The sequence below is a fragment of the Triturus cristatus genome, chromosome 6 (assembly GCF_964204655.1).
Source record: "Triturus cristatus chromosome 6, aTriCri1.1, whole genome shotgun sequence".
NCBI classification, from domain to species: domain Eukaryota; kingdom Metazoa; phylum Chordata; class Amphibia; order Caudata; family Salamandridae; genus Triturus; species Triturus cristatus.
This window is the reverse complement of record NC_140589.1, coordinates 1,237,106,515-1,237,125,845: the sequence shown is the minus strand read 5'-3', so window position 1 is coordinate 1,237,125,845 and position 19,331 is coordinate 1,237,106,515. Positions and strand designations below refer to the sequence as shown.

At 43.9% G+C, this 19,331-nt stretch overlaps 1 protein-coding gene across 2 annotated transcripts in view; it reads left to right on the top strand.

Annotated features, from left to right (window-relative positions):
• RGS7 (regulator of G protein signaling 7) overlaps nucleotides 1-19,331 on the top strand; it is a 1,943,194-nt gene that overhangs the window by 1,723,536 nt on the left and 200,327 nt on the right. For both annotated transcript variants that reach the window (XM_085609335.1, XM_085609336.1), the window contains exons 11-12: nucleotides 1,626-1,724; nucleotides 4,326-4,387. In XM_085609335.1, the coding sequence (XP_085465461.1) occupies nucleotides 1,626-1,724; nucleotides 4,326-4,387 (161 nt within the window). The remainder of the gene's footprint in view (nucleotides 1-1,625; nucleotides 1,725-4,325; nucleotides 4,388-19,331) is intronic.

Genomic DNA, 19,331 nt, shown 5'->3' with positions numbered 1-19,331 from the left:
TGGTATGGCTGACATGTAAATCCTACGCGTTCTAGTCCCCTTCGCCTTATGTAACAGTTTCTATATCCTTATTTACATGTCTGATCCATTGTTTATGTATGTGTGTGTGATGTTAAGTGCTCTGACACCCTACACTGGTATGACAGGTGTTATAAAACAAATAAAATAAAATGTGAAAGAGGGGCTATGGAGAGATGAGAAGCACTGTTGGAGGGATAGATAGTGAGGGAATCATTGAAGAGCCACATCAAAGATTGTTGTGTCCGTGTGCACAGTAAGTTCATCATTTACTATGCTTTAACTGCTAATACAATTTGATATATAATGACAAATGTGTTTTAGAATGCACCATTTTTCCCATATTTTCTTGGGCAAAGAACCCCCCAAAACACCCCCTTTGTAGTGGTGAGGCTCACTTGCTGCAGTCACTATGTACCATACGGGGACTGGTCTAACAACATTTGCAAGGGCTGCTTTGGGTTCCCAGTCCAGCCCTGATGGGGTTCAAGTAAAACAAAGAATGGATGTGTAGAAAGACTATTGATTCGGAATGTCAGGTGTGGTAGATGTGGGGACTGCAGTACAGAAGAAGTACTGTGAATGACCAACATAGAACCATGGCAATTTATGTTGGAGATTTGATGAGAATTAAGAAATCGGATTGTGTACGCCGCAAGGGTTTTTCACACTTTTCAGCATGTATTAGTGTGAAGGATGTTGTGGTTGTGCTAGAAAATGATAAAACCTGGAATAAATGTTTTGACTCAGTGGTGCCAGAATACAAGGCTCATTATGCATGTTGTTAAAATGCTGTTCAAACCAATTCAGAGCAAGATGAACTGTGTAACAACAAGAAATCTTCATGTAAAATAAAAATGGGTATAAAGTATAAAGATTGTGTGATGTATTAATGTGAAAGGTTGTATTATGTTTTGTATTTTATGTATATAATGCATTTATTGTATATTATAATCCTCACATTTTTGGGCATGTTCCCTAGGCTCTCTTTTGTTCATTCAAACAAGTTATTCTCTGTTTTTGTTATTTGTGAAGAAATGGGGGGGTGATGTGAGCTGCGCCTGTGCACGCTCACTGATGATGTGGTTATGGATTGTTAATTGAGTTCCGCGCATAGAATTCTGTGTGGGTTCTGATTTGAGGTCCTGGTGGCAGTTGCTGCCAAGGCATAGAGGTTGACAGTCATTAAAGAAGTTGCTCTTCTCTGCCGTGTCTTGGAGCTTCTTTTCAGCACCACGTACAACATACACTTTGTTGAACACATACAGAAGATACTGCGGCTGTGAACAGGACTGATTGCTTGGAGTATGACAAAATGGAGACAACAGTCGAGTACCTTTAAAGCCAGGGTCCATTTATGTGGTGCCCCTGTGAATTGACTGGTGCCCCATATAACCAGTCTTTTGCAGTCATACACACCTCATTATAAGCATCAATAAGAGGAATATTGTAGCCATGGCAAACTAATATAAAGTGAAGATATTACAATGCACTAAAATACGTTTTTACAGAACTCCAAAATATTATGGTAAATGCTGCTAGTACAAAAGTTATCTGAAATCAAATGAAACATGTTTCCATTACTCTTCTTTTTCTTTTGTATGTAGTCAGTATACGGATTACAAAATGATATTCGAAGTCACAGTCCAACTCACATACCAGTGCCGGAAGCGAAAGAGCCCACGCAAGACGAATTGAATGAAAAGGTTTGTAACATTTCAGTCGTGGCATGTGACTACAGTCATTATTGAGTGCATGAATTAGAAATTATATGTTGTTTTATATTAAGAACATTCTAGGTCATTTCTTCCAATTTAACTCTGGTCACTAGACCTTGATAGCAGCCTGAGAGGTTAAAGGGGTTCACAACAATTTAAATCGCAAGCTACAGTGTGACCATTAGGACTACACAATAAAAGTCTGAGTTAGTAACTTGAATTAAGAAGGTTTATTACAAACTCAAAGCTAGACTAATATAAATCAATCTCAAAAACATGCTACAAAAATACAAGATTACCAAAGGAAGACCAAGGCGTCATACAATATTGGTCATCAGCAGGAAAGAGCATATGAGATTTTCTGTGGCAGTAATACAGAAAATAAGAAACAGGATTTGATGAATAGACAAATGGTTATGATCCTTCTCCCCATTCATTGAAAAGATTTGCAACATCTACTAAACCTCACACTAAACTAATTGTATTGAATCAAGGAAGCAAAACAGGTATCAGCATCAAAACCTCTGAAGAAGTTCTATAGGTAAGAAATCATGTTTAGCATGAAGCCACACAATCAGAGATGTAAAAAGAGGTCTGGACCTCTCCAAGTCTAAAGGGAATCTGACTAACCCTAAGGTGGGGTCTCTAATTAAAAAGCACAAAGAATATTGAAGAAATATGACCTCATACACATCACAGTATTTTTGCAGTTCCCAGAAAAGAACTTGGCACCGTAAACACTACTCCAATATTCCAGTCTTCGCTTTAACCCCTTGAGTGCCCATGACGAGATGGTCTCGTCATGGGCCGCGGTTGCGCTGTGCCCATGACGAGACTATCTCGTCATGAGCCCCGCCCGCTAATGAAACGCCCGGCACAGGGCGTGGAAAGGGCGGGGCACTCAAGGGGTTAAAGCATCCTTGGTTTTCTCTGTTCATCTGATAGTACCAACAGGTAACACTCCCTTTGTTCTTTATTAAAATATTTGGCCTTGCCACTTCTTCCTCGCCTCACTATCTCAAAAATACAATGTTGTTTTTACTAACTAATGAATGCCTTTGGTGTGCACTTGCAGAGTAGAAAACATGCAAAAAACAACTGTCATGTTAGTGTTGAATGTCTAAACTGTAATCTTAAGGCCCACAATCAGGCTCACTTAACCGTTTTCTTTCAGTTCATATGAATGCTACAACTTACATATAATCCAATAAATGAAATCTTTAATAAGGATAATTAAGCTATACTACAGTATACTTATATGCAGCATAATGAGCTAATACATGTATTATTAAACAGAAATAACTGGTCACAATTTATAAATAAAGCATTGAACACACATATGATTCATTCTCACTAATCCCTGGCGAATGTCCTGCATTAAATTCATTTTATCATGCTATCTTACAATCTAAACCTATAGAAAATTAATATCAGTAATCCAAACGTTTCTGAAAAGGAAAAACATTAATGTGCAATCAATCAATCAGGGGTTTGTAAAGCACATCTACTCACCCACTAGGGTCTCTAGGAGCTAATGGGGGGAGCGGCTCCGTATGCTATATGCACACCCACATATATCTAAAGCCCACAATAAATGCACCACCTATACTGATGGTGCACCATATCTCATTAGTATTATTACATCACATGAGTACATCAGGCCACATGTAAATATATCTGTGGCCCGACCAAATGTAAATGGATGGAACCCAAATTATGCTGCTTCAATATTAAACATACTAGTGTCTATTGGAGTTTGTCAGACATAGTATTTTGTCACAAATATTGAAGAGTGTCCTATGTGCCAAACTTGTGGTCTGCCCGTTCCATTTAGAGTAGGCAGGCAGAGAGATGTCTGTCTGCCTTGGGAGATTTGTAAATATGACTGACGGCCTTCTGCATCCTAACTATATCCAGAATGCAGGGATGCTGAAGACACTGTTCCAAATATGTGAATGGCTAGGCTCATACAGGTATATTGGCAGTCTAAATCAAGAGTTAGCATCCAAACACGACAGTCATAATAGAGTATGCATATAGTCCACTGAAATTGACTGGGTTCAGTGGTTGTAGCAGGTCAAGCTGTGGCTACCTCACCTTCATCAAACAGATGAGACCTGCTGCCCCCTACATGAGTCTTAAATTCACTAATGAGAAAAGTTAAATATCTATTTATGAATATGATATGTATCCATTGAGATCGATGACATCTTTCATTTAGCTGTTAATGAGTAACGTGTTTTTCGTCTATTACAGAGAGCCATGTCACTAATGTAACGTGAAAAATCTGAAAATTGTGAGAACATTTAAATTAGATTAATATACCATAATAAAAACATAATTAGGGGCATTTCCAGGTGTTCTAGCAGGAAAGCAATATGATAGCCAGCCTGAATAGTCGCACTTTACAAGCCGTTGATTGATAGTAATTAAAGCCCCTCTATGGAAATGCTACGGGGATTGATAGGATGGAAAGTCAAAATAGACTTTTGTTTAGCCCATTCTGGCCTAAAATAAAATAGTTCAAAATATAAAATGTAATAAGATAACTAGACAACTAATCCCTTCTTTCTTGTTCCTATTTTACAGATCACGTTTTGGCAAGTGCAATTAGACAGGCATAGATTAAAAATGTCAAAAGTTGCAGAAAGGTATGTATTTTTGTTTTTCATTCCCTTTTTCCCCCATAGAAGGGATGCAGAGCTTTTTTTATGGTACACGACTGTACATGTTGAGCATAACTTTGTCATTGTCTTGGCTTCTCTTTGACTCATGACACCCAGTACTTTAATTCTATCCACAGCTGCATCACTCTTTTTTTTACTTTTAATCTATAGTTTTTGATCACATGTAGCTCTCTAGAAAGAGGTAGAGGCTCCCTCACCTTTGTTTAATAGTATTCTCAAATGCAAGTTTGAGATGGTTACTTTGGTTATCCGCACAAAGGGTGTGAGTCTTAATGTGTACATGTGCTCGTTAGTGTGCACATCTGCATGAATCCTCACTTGTTAGTGTTAGTTGAATGTGTGTGTTGGATTGCTGTCTGTGCTTGGAGGAAAGCGGACAATTACCTGTATAGATGCAGGGGAGTTGCTTGATCAGTAAGATTGGGTTGGTGAGAGCTTCAGATTTCCCTACAGTCACGCTGGTTTAAATACATTAGATGAGAAGCAGGACAGGAGGAGGGCCTTAAGGAGCAATATGAAGGTAGAGGAGTGCAGTTGTTATGGATACTTACAACTCAATATATTGTAAAATTAAAAAAAAATTAAGACGTTTAATACAGAGAGGAGTGTGTGTGTGTTTTTGTCTGCATGTGCAAGTAAAAATCCCAAGTGTAATCTGAAAAAGACCCAGCATAAAGCAACTGTACTCAACTATTTACTACAGAATGTATTTATTAGGGGGTTATAACACCCCAAACACCTCCACTGAAGCTACGCCCATGTATACATCCTGCATTCATATAGCCAGATACCCACCATCCCATATTCATTTGTCCCTTTGTACTGTGCGTGTTGAGTATTGTGAGAGCATTGAAATTCAGTATGCTCAAGCTTGGCTTCCCTAGCTAGGAACCCGTTTTTTTACACTTCACCAATCCTTGGTGCATTGCAACTGAAGGGGCTAGACCCAGGTGAGGAGAAGAAGAATGAGCTGGCCAAAGCTGTTTATTTTCCTCTGGGCATTTTCACGGAAATCTCCACATTTCTGCAAATTGTATGAGTGCAGGTGCAAGTAAATCCCAGAATAAATTTTTAGTCAAATCAGTGGTTTCCCAGTATCCATTTCCCTATATCTGTCCATGACTCTGAACGCTATCCCAAATCTGCTTGTGATTCAGGATACCGTGGAAGTCCCTTTCAGAACTCTTAAGGACGTCATGCACCTTTAAAGTGAGCTCGCCAGCAAAGACCTTATCTTTCCACATACTCTCTGATCCAGATATATAGAAAATTGTTACGACCACTCGAGGCTGAGGGAACTTTGAGACATATTTACTAGTATTTCATACAATGCAGCGAAGCAAGAGAAATTAATGTGCTGTTTAGTGTGAAAGGAGAGAGCAAAAATGTGCCTTATTTTTTAGGATATGGAGCATTTCTGCTCTCTCCTTGTGCAGGAGCAGTGTGTTCTGCATAGTTCGAATGCAGGATAGTTTTCGTGCAGGAAGGAATACCTTCCTGCACAAAAACAATCCAAAGAGGAAATAATGAGAGATGTTTTGACTTGTTTCGCCATCCTTTGGGGGGCAAACAGATTTGACGCAATCTCAGCTTTACCAGCCTTTTTGAAGCTGGAATTGTGTCAAATCTATTTGTGGATGTATGGGAACTTCATGCTCCACTCATAAAATGCCTACCATCTTGAAATGTAATATAACGCAGCACAAGCTACTGCATTGCATTACATTTCTATACAAAGCCACACAAGGTCTCACAAATTACTCCTTGCATGGCTTTGTAAATGTTACTGAAACCTTTGCATTGCCCTTATGTTGCCTTGAGTGACACAATGACATTGCAAAGGCTTCGTAAATCTGGGCCTTTGTTTTTGCAGCTATGCAGCACTTAGAGGCCTGTCTTCCCACTTTCTGCATGCATACCCTGGAATAGCAGTCATTCATATTTGTGTAGAGAAGCCGTAGTTTGTTTGGCCTATTTTCTTAAGTCCACCTATGTTGTTTTATTGACTGCAAATTTTTCTTCATTGGTTTTTCCAGAAATTGATATCCAAACTCACCACTATTCAATGATGATTTGACATGTACACATGATTAGGCTGTCAAACAGGCACAGTTTAGACTATGAAACAGGCACAGTCTAGACTAACGGTTGGCTATTTAAGAAGACAGACTGCAATGATACTTCAAATTATTGAGAAGAGGAAAGAGCCATTGATATTAATGAGATGAACATATACCACTAAACGCACAAAAGTCACAAAAATAAAAAAATTCTGGACCCCAGACTAGCACTCCCAAATCAGAACATGAGGTATGGGCTGAAACGTCCAGTAAAAAGGCTGATCAGAAAACATAAATACAGTGGAACAGTTTGAAGCCTTCCTACGTGAACTGGAATCAGTTTATAGATGAGTGTTAACTATGGAATCACGAAGCAAAATACAAAATAGCTGAAAGACAGACAATTAATTAATCAAAGACTGATCCCACATTCAGCATTCTAATATTAGCAAAAGTAAACAGAAAAGAAAGAAAGGAGTTTAAGGAGGAGCTACAGCAATGACCCAGAATTTCTACAAAAGAATGACCATGTTGGAAGAGTTTGGCAAAATCAGTAATAATGAAGGAAAATGAGCAGCTAAGGGCCTCATTACAATGTCGGTCGGAAAGCATTCTGACCGACTCCTTGTCGGAATGGTTTCTGACTAACTCTGGTTCGGGGAGTCCGACGGAACAATTACAATGTTTCTGAACACTGTTCGGTCGGACTCCCACTGACTTCAATGAGAGCTTGTGTTACTAAGCCACGCAAAGCCACCTTGCATGGTTCTGTGTGACTCACTAAAGCCAGAGTAACGCAAGGCAGTACAAATCGCTGTCTTGCATTACTCTATGTTGGTAAGGCGTTCCATGCATCCACCCATGGATTTTTATGCAGTCCCAGATTTACTAAGGGTAGTAATCTTGAGATTGCGTCAAAATGGTATGCCTTCCCAATAGATACATAATGAGGAGAAATACCTGTATTTCTCCTCATTATTTTCTCCAGCAGCACACATGGAGAGGAGCTCAATCCATCGAGCTTGGCTCTTTGTAAACAACTCTACCTGTTCTTGCGCATCCATTTTGGGACCCTCCACAGGGTTGAAACTCTTTTATCCTGTATGCTGTATGTGTAGTGTGGAAGTGTAAGAATGAGGTTTGAATGAGATTTAATATTGGTAATAAATGATGAGAGTTAGTTTTATAATTATTTTTAGTTTTGGGATTTCATATGTGACATATCATGGTGTGATACTTACAAAAAATAATTTATGAAAACTTTGCAACCACATGGGTCAAAAATGTATGTATTTTTTGTAATAACTTTTAGAGATATGTGTTTATACAAAAAAATATATAAAAATGTATAAATGTATAATAAAAAGTTTTGAAATTAACAAAAAGTCTGATGCTCAAAATAAAATGCTATGAAATGCGTTCAGATAGCTAAATATAACGTGGGTGTTGTGGCATTATAGAACCTTAAGAGTCGGTTGTTAAATTAAATAGGTCGGCATAGATGTTCCTATCCCATTTGGTTTATTTGTTCTCCCTCCCTCCTCTTGGACCTAAAAGTATTGTAGGGGGGGCCTTTTTCCATAAAGGTAAGAGTAGAAGTACACCAGTCATTGCCAGTCACGGTTTGAACATAACTCCATCTCCCACAATAGACAAATACGATAAATCTGATGTGGGAACCAAATGAGACAGAGCGAGCATGACAATGTAATTTTAGATGGATAACATTGCACTAGGAAAAGAATATGTACTGCTTTAATACATACACAGTACCTTTATAAGAACAGACTTGCAAGTGACTGTCCCAGGATATTGCTCCTGGATGAGTTATATAACTATAAAATCACAAAAGTAAATTTCTGTAGGGAACCAGGCTATTAACAGTGGTGAAAGCAGGCTCCATTTTGATGAAAGCTGTGGGTGAGCTTCCACAAGATTAAACATCCCAGTGTCTAAAAAGTGAAATCAGTTATGTGTGAGGAATCATAGGCTTATTGAGGGCTATAATAGATTACCTCATGTAATAGGCTTTTCTCAGAGAAAATGCAAGTGAAGCATTTGAACATTACTAAAGAAATAAAGTTAAAAAATATATTACTGAAAACTTGTACATAAAACTTTTAAAGGGAAAACCTATGTAATTGAACAACAAAAAACAACTGAAATCCATTCAGAGGTTGAGCGCTCTACATTTCTAACAAATAGGCGAACTTCTGTTCAAAACACAGTCTTCAGGAGAGTGTTATCTGCTATGGCCACTGAATGCCTGTAATGCACCCTTGAAAATTCCTCTTGGTAGCAGCTGGCTTGCCTGTATCATATACAGTGAAGTAACAGGACTTCAAATCTAATAGAACACCTCCTGCAACCAGCTCTATTGGTTGGGGGTACAGCAGTGTAGAATCAACGTCTATCGAGATCACTCTGGCCAGCCATTTTCAGGGTATAGGGGAGGGGGCATGCACCCAGCAGCATGGCAGTTTGAATAGTCTACACTTTCAGGGGTGAACACAGCCAAGAAACCCCAAGCTAAACAGAAAATTCACTCCTTACCCGTCCTGAGGTGCATCAGGAACTGGCACAACCATTTCTGGGAAAAGAGCCAATGCAAACTTAAAGATGTGGCAGAAGGAACATATTTCTAGTAGATACTCTTACAAATGTGTACGAAATGTATCTTTTTTGAAGGGTCACCCTGGATGTTTCACCTTTTACTGGACCCTATATTTTTGCTGTCTGTAGAACTTACCCCTCCTAACCAGTGAAAAAGTGTCTGTGGTCGCCCTTTCTACATAGGGAAATTGGCATGCTCCTCATTGGTGTAATTAACTTACCTGTAAATCCCTAGTATATAGTACAAAGTGTTACCAGCACCGGCGAGTTAAATAACACTAGTTGTCTGCAGCACCTATTGGCCACTCACTGCAGTGGCAGAGCAAACATGACTGCTGGCCCACTATTTGTAAACTGGCTGTTGCAGTTTTAAACTGAAAATTTGACCCATCAAAATGATAGTAATATATCATATTTACAAATCACTCCTATGTAGGCCTTATTTCCCATAAGGAAGGGTGCACAATATTGTATTTGGTAATGCTAAATTTGGTTAGGAAACAGCTAGAAAAATAATTAAATAAATATTTTAATAGTTATCAAAATGCAGTTCAATGGTAAAGATTAATGTTAAGGAAAAGCTACTTTTAGTAAGCTAAATTGTCCTTGCCAAAAGCCTGTGGAGGCAAATCTGCATTTGCTCCCCCACTTCTGCCAGCAGGAATCAGCATTTGAATAGGTGTGAATGTCTGTGAAATGCCTCCCAGGAGCAAACAATAGGCTCACCTGGATGGGCAGAGATGACCCCTCTGAACCTGACTTAATATGCCGCAAGGGACTGCGAGCATCGGTTTTGACATTGAAGTATCACATCCTGCATGATAGGTCTGATAGGGTTTTACATATACAACTTGTAGCCCACTTCAAAAAGGTCTCCTGTGTCATAGGCAAATGTTAGCTGACACCTAGACAGGGCTCTATCACTAGAAGCAAAGGTAGAGCATAGCACAATAAGGAGAGTTGTGAGCAGTTAGATGCAAAAGAACGGTAATATTGAGGGAGACCATATCAATGGTACGATAATATACAATAGGAGAGATAAGAATAGAAGGGTCTGTACATCCCATAACAGGATACCATTGTAAAATTTGCTCAGAACTCTGAATCTGTTGTTTTTTATCCTCTTCATAAACAATGTGCTTTTGAATGTTATAAAGACATGCAAAAAGTTATATCCGCAACAATTCAAATAAGTGCTCCATTACATATATTTTGATGTTTGACTATCCATTGTGCTTCAGCTCACTCACATCATTCTTTAAAGCATCCTGGCTGTATTATTTTGTTGTTGGTTAGTGTTTTTAGCTTTTTTGGACAAGGTTTAATGGCCTTTTATTGCTGTGTGAACTGACAGGCTGACAAAGACCTTCCAGGGCATGCGCTCTGATTCCTAGGACATAGAATTTAATTGGCTACTCCCAAGTGGCATATCTGACCGTTATGTAAGATTACAGTAAGGTTGTACAGAAACAGCACAAATAATGCACAGGTCAGATGTCTCATGTAGACTTCACTGTAGTGCTGCACCACCTACTTTGGAGACATTAAATATATGGCTCTTGCAACCCTGAATTGCTGTAGGTCAAAGCAGTAACAGACATTTGTAAATGATGTTTAAAAGCTTATGTTAGTTAATTTACATCTAAAAGGGGTTTTGGAGCCCCAAAGCACATGTACATAAAGTGTAGAAATGAGACATGCCAAGAAGGAAAATTACAATGTCACTGCATTTGCAGTCTTAAAACGTGATAATTACTGCGCATGTTGAGGACGTTCCACTCTCAAAGGCCTGCTTGTTTTCTAAACCTCATATCCACATATCTTGGCTTGGGAACGCATCAGAAAATGTGTGTTTCTGGCACGCTGCTATGTTATTATTATTTATCTAAGCCATTGGCGAACTTAGGGGCCCATTAGGATGGCGGTCGGAAAACCACCCCGACCGCCATGGTAGCGGAAAACAACCGACCGCCGGTACCGCGGCAAAACCGGCAGTCCGATTAGGATTTACCGCAAAAAAAACTGACCGTGGTGGTAAAAACCACCGAAAAAACGCCCGTAGCGGGCAGAGATGGCGAAAGCCCCTCAGCGGCGTTCGGATTCACGGCGTAAATACACCAACCCACCACCAGGACAGTGGAGTCACCGGCCGGAAAATTAGGATATCCCCGATGTGACCGCGGTACGTTCTGGTGTTTCCGACCGCCGCGGTCGAAAACAGTGATGAATGGGAGGGACTGCGGAAGGGCTGTAGCATAGCCACCGCTGCGGACGCTCCATGAAAAAAATGACGGTCGATATGAAAATACACAACAAGGCCACCAAGTGCACACAGCAAACTAGTTCTGCCCCCAAAAACACCTAACACATCCCAAAGACACACCCCCATGGCAAATTCAAAAAGTACAATTCCCAGGACAACCCACACAACACACCTGACAGCAATACCCCATTTTGACACACCCACATAGCTGAGTATAAAACCAGCCCCTTTCCTGACCACAGTCCTTTGCAGTACTCAAGAAGTGAAGGGACAAACACCACAGCTGAAAGAAGAGGCAAATCATCACACCACACACACATCACAACCACCACCACTTCCACACCTGCACCTCTAACCCTTTTGCACATCACACACAATACACATCACCACCACAACCACCACTTCCACACCTGCACCTCTAACCCCTTGGCACATCACACACCATGGCACCACAGAAAATGCCAAAATTCACAGAGTGACTTGAAGGTTATGGTAGATGAGATAATCAGAGTTGAACCACAATTGTTTGGTAACCTGGTCCAACAGACACCATTAGACACCAGAACACAAATGTGGGTAAGGATAGTTGATAAGGTCAATGCAGTAGGGACCACCCAGCACAACATAAATGAAATCATGAAGCGGTGGCATGACTTGAAGACAGTCGTGAAGAAGAAGAGGAGCAAGAACCGTGAGCTGGCTCAGAGGACTGGCGGTCGCCCTCCCATTCCACTAAAAACATTCACTTCATGGGAGGAGAAGGTGCTTGCCATACTGCATCCAGAGAGTCTCACAGGAATAGCCGGGGGAGTGCAGGCTGGTAAGTACAAACAAATGTATACCATCACACTGCTATGTACTGTCTTGCACAACTACAAAGCTACACCTCCTAGGCCCAAGTCCATCCATCTGCACCACAATACCCAACACAGTTCTCACAGATGTAACATTCACTCCATCTGATTCACCCCAAAGCTACACAACATTTACAGGGTGGCATGTGTCCAGGCAACCAGTACCACAACTCCCACCAGGTACCCCTGTCCCACCCCTGAGCAGGATGGAGCACCCCTCCACCCAGAAGCATGTGGCAGCCATTGTATCTCATCAATCAAACTCACAGGTAGGTAGCCATCTTCCCTGGGAGTGCTGATTGAGGGTGGGAGGCCTGGACCACAACTCCCACCAGGCACCCCTGTCCTACCCCTGAGCAGGATGGAGCACTCCCTCCCACCCAGAAGCATATGGCAGCCATTAGATCACTAAAAACTAACTAACAGGTAGGTAACCATCTTCACAGGGAGGGCTGTCTGGGGGTGAGAGGCCTGTAATACAACTCCCACCATGCACCCCTGTCCCACCCCTGAGCAGGATGGAGCACTCACCCCCACCCAGAAGAATGTGGCAGCCATTGTATCTCATCAACCAAACTCAAAGGTAGGTAGCCATCTTCCTGGGAAGGGCTGTTTGGGAGTGGGAGGTCTGCACAACAACTCCCACCAGCCCCCCTGACCCACCCTGAGCAGGATGTAGCACAACCCCACCCAGAAGCATGTGGCAGCCATTAGAGCACTACAAACAAACTAACAGGTAGGCAGCCATTTACCAAGGCTGTTCTGTCTGTGGGTGGGAGGCCTGCACAACAACTCCCACCATGCCCCCTTGTTCCCCAGCTCATCAAGACGGAGAACTCCCTCCCACCCAGATGCATGTGTCAGTCTTGCACTGTCCACTTCAAACTAACAGGTAGGTAGATATAGCATGCGTTCTTGTCCCACCCCTGAGCAAGATGGAAGTCTCCACCACATACACAAACACACACACACACACACACACACAGATGTGTCACAAATCCAAGACAAATTTGAAAACATAACCGGTAAGTAGCCGGCACATGCACCCAGCCATTCCTCTCAAAACGCATGGTGCCATATGACAACACCAGCACTCTCATTGCACAAATATACATACAGATCCTATTGTCACTCACAGTGTGCAGACAGCTAAACAAATGAAACTGTCACAGCAAGCAAATTCACATCTAGAAGAAAGTCTGTGCACAATCATGCACAGCACTGAATGCCTTGTATAAGTGCCATTGGGCCAGAGCAGCAAGGACCATATGAAAACAAAGAAAGCATGGTTGGTGGTACAAATTCAGATATGAACATGACATGACAAAGGTATGCATGAGATGACAATGGCCAGTTCATGCTCAGATGTAACGTCTGCCAGGGCAGAGTAATCAACAAAGAGGCTTCACAGAAAATCTTTGTTGTGCTAGTCCCTAGATGGCAACATGTCCCTGTAATCATAAAATATGAATGTGGTGCATGGTATGTTTTGACACCTCACGCCATGGACAAGTAATGCATGTACCTCAACATCATCTCAGGAGGCACAGTAGTGCGCATACAAACAATGTGATGATTAGTCAAATGTGTTGTGTACAGTGAATAATACACTGCTAACACAAAGCTTGCAGGGTGCACTACAATGATCATTTCCCATCTGACCCACAGGTGACCAAGAACTGACTGCAGAGGACAACACCAGCAACTTGCAGAGCCAGTCCCCACCCCCCCAGAACATAGACTCTCGGATGTTGACTCCCGTGATTCAGAGGACCAGAAGCTTGGAGCCGGCCCATCTGGTGTGCCAGGATGCAACAGGTCCCAGGACCACATCATCCTCCTAACACATCTGCAGAAACACCAACCACTCTGTAGACCCCTGCTGTTGGGGCCTGTACGTCCTCCACCACCACCAGTGCTGCCTGCAACACTCTCCCTGTCCCAGAGGATGACCACCCCACACCTCCAACTGTGGAGGGCAGGGAGAATATGCGGGGGCCCACTGTGGTGAGGCAACAGGTCCGTGGCGGCAGGGCAAGTGGGAGGGGCAGGGTCAGACACAGACAACCAGAGCCTGTAGGTCAAAGCAGTAACAGACATTTGTAAATGATGTTTAAAAGCTTATGTTAGTTAATTTACATCTAAAAGGGGTGTTGGAGCCCCAAAGCACATGTACATAAAGTGTAGAAATGAGACATACCAAGAAGGAAAATTACAATGTCACTGCATTTGCAGTCTTAAAACGTGATAATTACTGCGCATGTTGAGGACGTTCCACTCTCAAAGGCCTGCTTGTTTTCTAAACCTCATATCCACATATCTTGGCTTGGGAACGCATCAGAAAATGTGTGTTTCTGGCACGCTGCTATGTTATTATTATTTATCTAAGCCATTGGCGAACTTAGGGGCCCATTAGGATGGCGGTCGGAAAACCACCCCGACCGCCATGGTAGCGGAAAACAACCGACCGCCGGTACCGCGGCAAAACCGGCAGTCCGATTAGGATTTACCGCAAAAAAAACTGACCGTGGTGGTAAAAACCACCGAAAAAACGCCCGTAGCGGGCAGAGATGGCGAAAGCCCCTCAGCGGCGTTCGGATTCACGGCGTAAATACACCAACCCACCACCAGGACAGTGGAGTCACCGGCCGGAAAATTAGGATATCCCCGATGTGACCGCGGTACGTTCTGGTGTTTCCGACCGCCGCGGTCGAAAACAGTGATGAATGGGAGGGACTGCGGAAGGGCTGTAGCATAGCCACCGCTGCGGACGCTCCATGAAAAAAATGACGGTCGATATGAAAATACACAACAAGGCCACCAAGTGCACACAGCAAACTAGTTCTGCCCCCAAAAACACCTAACACATCCCAAAGACACACCCCCATGGCAAATTCAAAAAGTACAATTCCCAGGACAACCCACACAACACACCTGACAGCAATACCCCATTTTGACACACCCACATAGCTGAGTATAAAACCAGCCCCTTTCCTGACCACAGCCTTTGCAGTACTCAAGAAGTGAAGGGACAAACACCACAGCTGAAAGAAGAGGCAAATCATCACACCACACACACATCACAACCACCACCACTTCCACACCTGCACCTCTAACCCTTTTGCACATCACACACAATACACATCACCACCACAACCACCACTTCCACACCTGCACCTCTAACCCCTTGGCACATCACACACCATGGCACCACAGAAAATGCCAAAATTCACAGAGTGACTTGAAGGTTATGGTAGATGAGATAATCAGAGTTGAACCACAATTGTTTGGTAACCTGGTCCAACAGACACCATTAGACACCAGAACACAAATGTGGGTAAGGATAGTTGATAAGGTCAATGCAGTAGGGACCACCCAGCACAACATAAATGAAATCATGAAGCGGTGGCATGACTTGAAGACAGTCGTGAAGAAGAAGAGGAGCAAGAACCGTGAGCTGGCTCAGAGGACTGGCGGTCGCCCTCCCATTCCACTAAAAACATTCACTTCATGGGAGGAGAAGGTGCTTGCCATACTGCATCCAGAGAGTCTCACAGGAATAGCCGGGGGAGTGCAGGCTGATAAGTACAAACAAATGTATACCATCACACTGCTATGTACTGTCTTGCACAACTACAAAGCTACACCTCCTAGGCCCAAGTCCATCCATCTGCACCACAATACCCAACACAGTTCTCACAGATGTAACATTCACTCCATCTGATTCACCCCAAAGCTACACAACATTTACAGGGTGGCATGTGTCCAGGCAACCAGTACCACAACTCCCACCAGGTACCCCTGTCCCACCCCTGAGCAGGATGGAGCACCCCTCCACCCAGAAGCATGTGGCAGCCATTGTATCTCATCAATCAAACTCACAGGTAGGTAGCCATCTTCCCTGGGAGTGCTGATTGAGGGTGGGAGGCCTGGACCACAACTCCCACCAGGCACCCCTGTCCTACCCCTGAGCAGGATGGAGCACTCCCTCCCACCCAGAAGCATATGGCAGCCATTAGATCACTAAAAACTAACTAACAGGTAGGTAACCATCTTCACAGGGAGGGCTGTCTGGGGGTGAGAGGCCTGTAATACAACTCCCACCATGCACCCCTGTCCCACCCCTGAGCAGGATGGAGCACTCACCCCCACCCAGAAGAATGTGGCAGCCATTGTATCTCATCAACCAAACTCAAAGGTAGGTAGCCATCTTCCTGGGAAGGGCTGTTTGGGAGTGGGAGGTCTGCACAACAACTCCCACCAGCCCCCCTGACCCACCCTGAGCAGGATGTAGCACAACCCCACCCAGAAGCATGTGGCAGCCATTAGAGCACTACAAACAAACTAACAGGTAGGCAGCCATTTACCAAGGCTGTTCTGTCTGTGGGTGGGAGGCCTGCACAACAACTCCCACCATGCCCCCTTGTTCCCCAGCTCATCAAGACGGAGAACTCCCTCCCACCCAGATGCATGTGTCAGTCTTGCACTGTCCACTTCAAACTAACAGGTAGGTAGATATAGCATGCGTTCTTGTCCCACCCCTGAGCAAGATGGAAGTCTCCACCACATACACACACACACACACACACACACACACACAGATGTGTCACAAATCCAAGACAAATTTGAAAACATAACCGGTAAGTAGCCGGCACATGCACCCAGCCATTCCTCTCAAAACGCATGGTGCCATATGACAACACCAGCACTCTCATTGCACAAATATACATACAGATCCTATTGTCACTCACAGTGTGCAGACAGCTAAACAAATGAAACTGTCACAGCAAGCAAATTCACATCTAGAAGAAAGTCTGTGCACAATCATGCACAGCACTGAATGCCTTGTATAAGTGCCATTGGGCCAGAGCAGCAAGGACCATATGAAAACAAAGAAAGCATGGTTGGTGGTACAAATTCAGATATGAACATGACATGACAAAGGTATGCATGAGATGACAATGGCCAGTTCATGCTCAGATGTAACGTCTGCCAGGGCAGAGTAATCAACAAAGAGGCTTCACAGAAAATCTTTGTTGTGCTAGTCCCTAGATGGCAACATGTCCCTGTAATCATAAAATATGAATGTGGTGCATGGTATGTTTTGACACCTCACGCCATGGACAAGTAATGCATGTACCTCAACATCATCTCAGGAGGCACAGTAGTGTGCATACAAACAATGTGATGATTAGTCAAATGTGTTGTGTACAGTGAATAATACACTGCTAACACAAAGCTTGCAGGCTGCACTACAATGATCATTTCCCATCTGACCCACAGGTGACCAAGAACTGACTGCAGAGGACAACACCAGCAACTTGCAGAGCCAGTCCCCACCCCCCCAGAACATAGACTCTCGGATGTTGACTCCCGTGATTCAGAGGACCAGAAGCTTGGAGCCGGCCCATCTGGTGTGCCAGGATGCAACAGGTCCCAGGACCACATCATCCTCCTAACACATCTGCAGAAACACCAACCTCTCTGCAGACCCCTGCTGTTGGGGCCTGTACGTCCTCCACCACCACCAGTGCTGCCTGCAACACTCTCCCTGTCCCAGAGGATGACCACCCCACACCTCCAACTGTGGAGGGCAGGGAGAATATGCGGGGGCCCACTGTGGTGAGGCAACAGGTCCGTGGCGGCAGGGCAAGTGGGAGGGGCAGGGTCAGACACAGACAACCAGAGCCTGGGACCGAAGCCCTGGGCAACATAAACAGAGTCCTTGGGGCCTATGACCAGGCCCAGGGACGAGCTGGCCGGTCAGAAGAAGATCCCTGTGAGCTCCTCCTGCTGATGAGGTCCATGGTCACCCGTATGGGCCAAATTGTGGACCTCTTGGGCCAGCTAATGGTGGTACTGAGGGACAGGCCTGCGCCACAAACAACACATCCACCTCCCCCATGTCGGCCGCAGGATGATCATCCTCTCCTGAGGCCACAGAGAAGGGTGTGTCCTCAGACCCCACTGGCCCTACAGCAAAGGCCCCCCCTGCCAAGCAAAGAAAGGGCCGTCCTAAGAAATCCTCGGGAGTATCCCATGGCAAAGCACCTGCCAAACGTCAGTCACGGGGCCAGCCATGATGGCAACCCACTTCACTACTGCATTGACTTTTTGGACTATCCTTCCCCACACTGCCTTGTGAATGGCATCTGTCTGTTGGACTGGATGGTGAATACTCAATTCTCTCATTTACCATAACTGTCAACTCACTGCTTCACTAATCACGTCAATGTAAATGTTCACCCCCTCACATGTCACCATTGTAAATAAATACACCTTACACACGTCATTGTTTCTGCTCCGTGTTTAATCCAGGATGTGCAGTCCTCACCATGATCTCAATGTAACAGAAGTATGGAATGTATGTAGGCAAGGAAAGGCTGAAGGGACCTAGGAAAACACAATAGAACAAGATTCACTAGTCTGGGTATGGCATTACAGACATCACACAATACTTACCATCAAGCAAATCCATCATGCACACATCACAATGAGCAACAGTGCCAACAAACACATCCTGTAGGTGGTTCCAGACTACCCTGTCCCAGAAAGATTGTCAGCCACCACTGAGTCAACAACCGGCTGCAGTCACAAAGCACACATACACCTTCACAACAACAGCAACATCATCAGACAATGGGTCCGTTGTACATCGTCACTCACCTACAAGTGAAGTAGCGGTTGATGAGCTGTTGATGCAGGTCGACAACTTCCTCCTCTCCACTGTCCTCGTCACTGAACATGGGTTGGTTTGCATGTAGGGGCCTTGGTTGCTCATCATCATCCAGGATCAGGGGGATCCCCTTGCGAATGGTCAGGTTGTAGAGCATGCAGCATGCCACTACTATCTGACACACCTTCCTGGGCGAGTACATCAGTGCACCTCCGGTCTTGTCCAGGCAGCAAAATTGTGACTTCAGGAGACCGAAAGTACGCTCCTCCACACGACGTGTCCTCCCATGGGCATCATTGTAGCAGACATCAGCTGGTGGCCTGGGATTCTGCAGTGGGCTCAGCAACCAAGGACAGTTGGGATATGCAGAGTCACCTAGGTATGGAAACACAGAGAAACCTTGTAATGTTACTGTGGCAGAGGACAGCATGTCATACACACA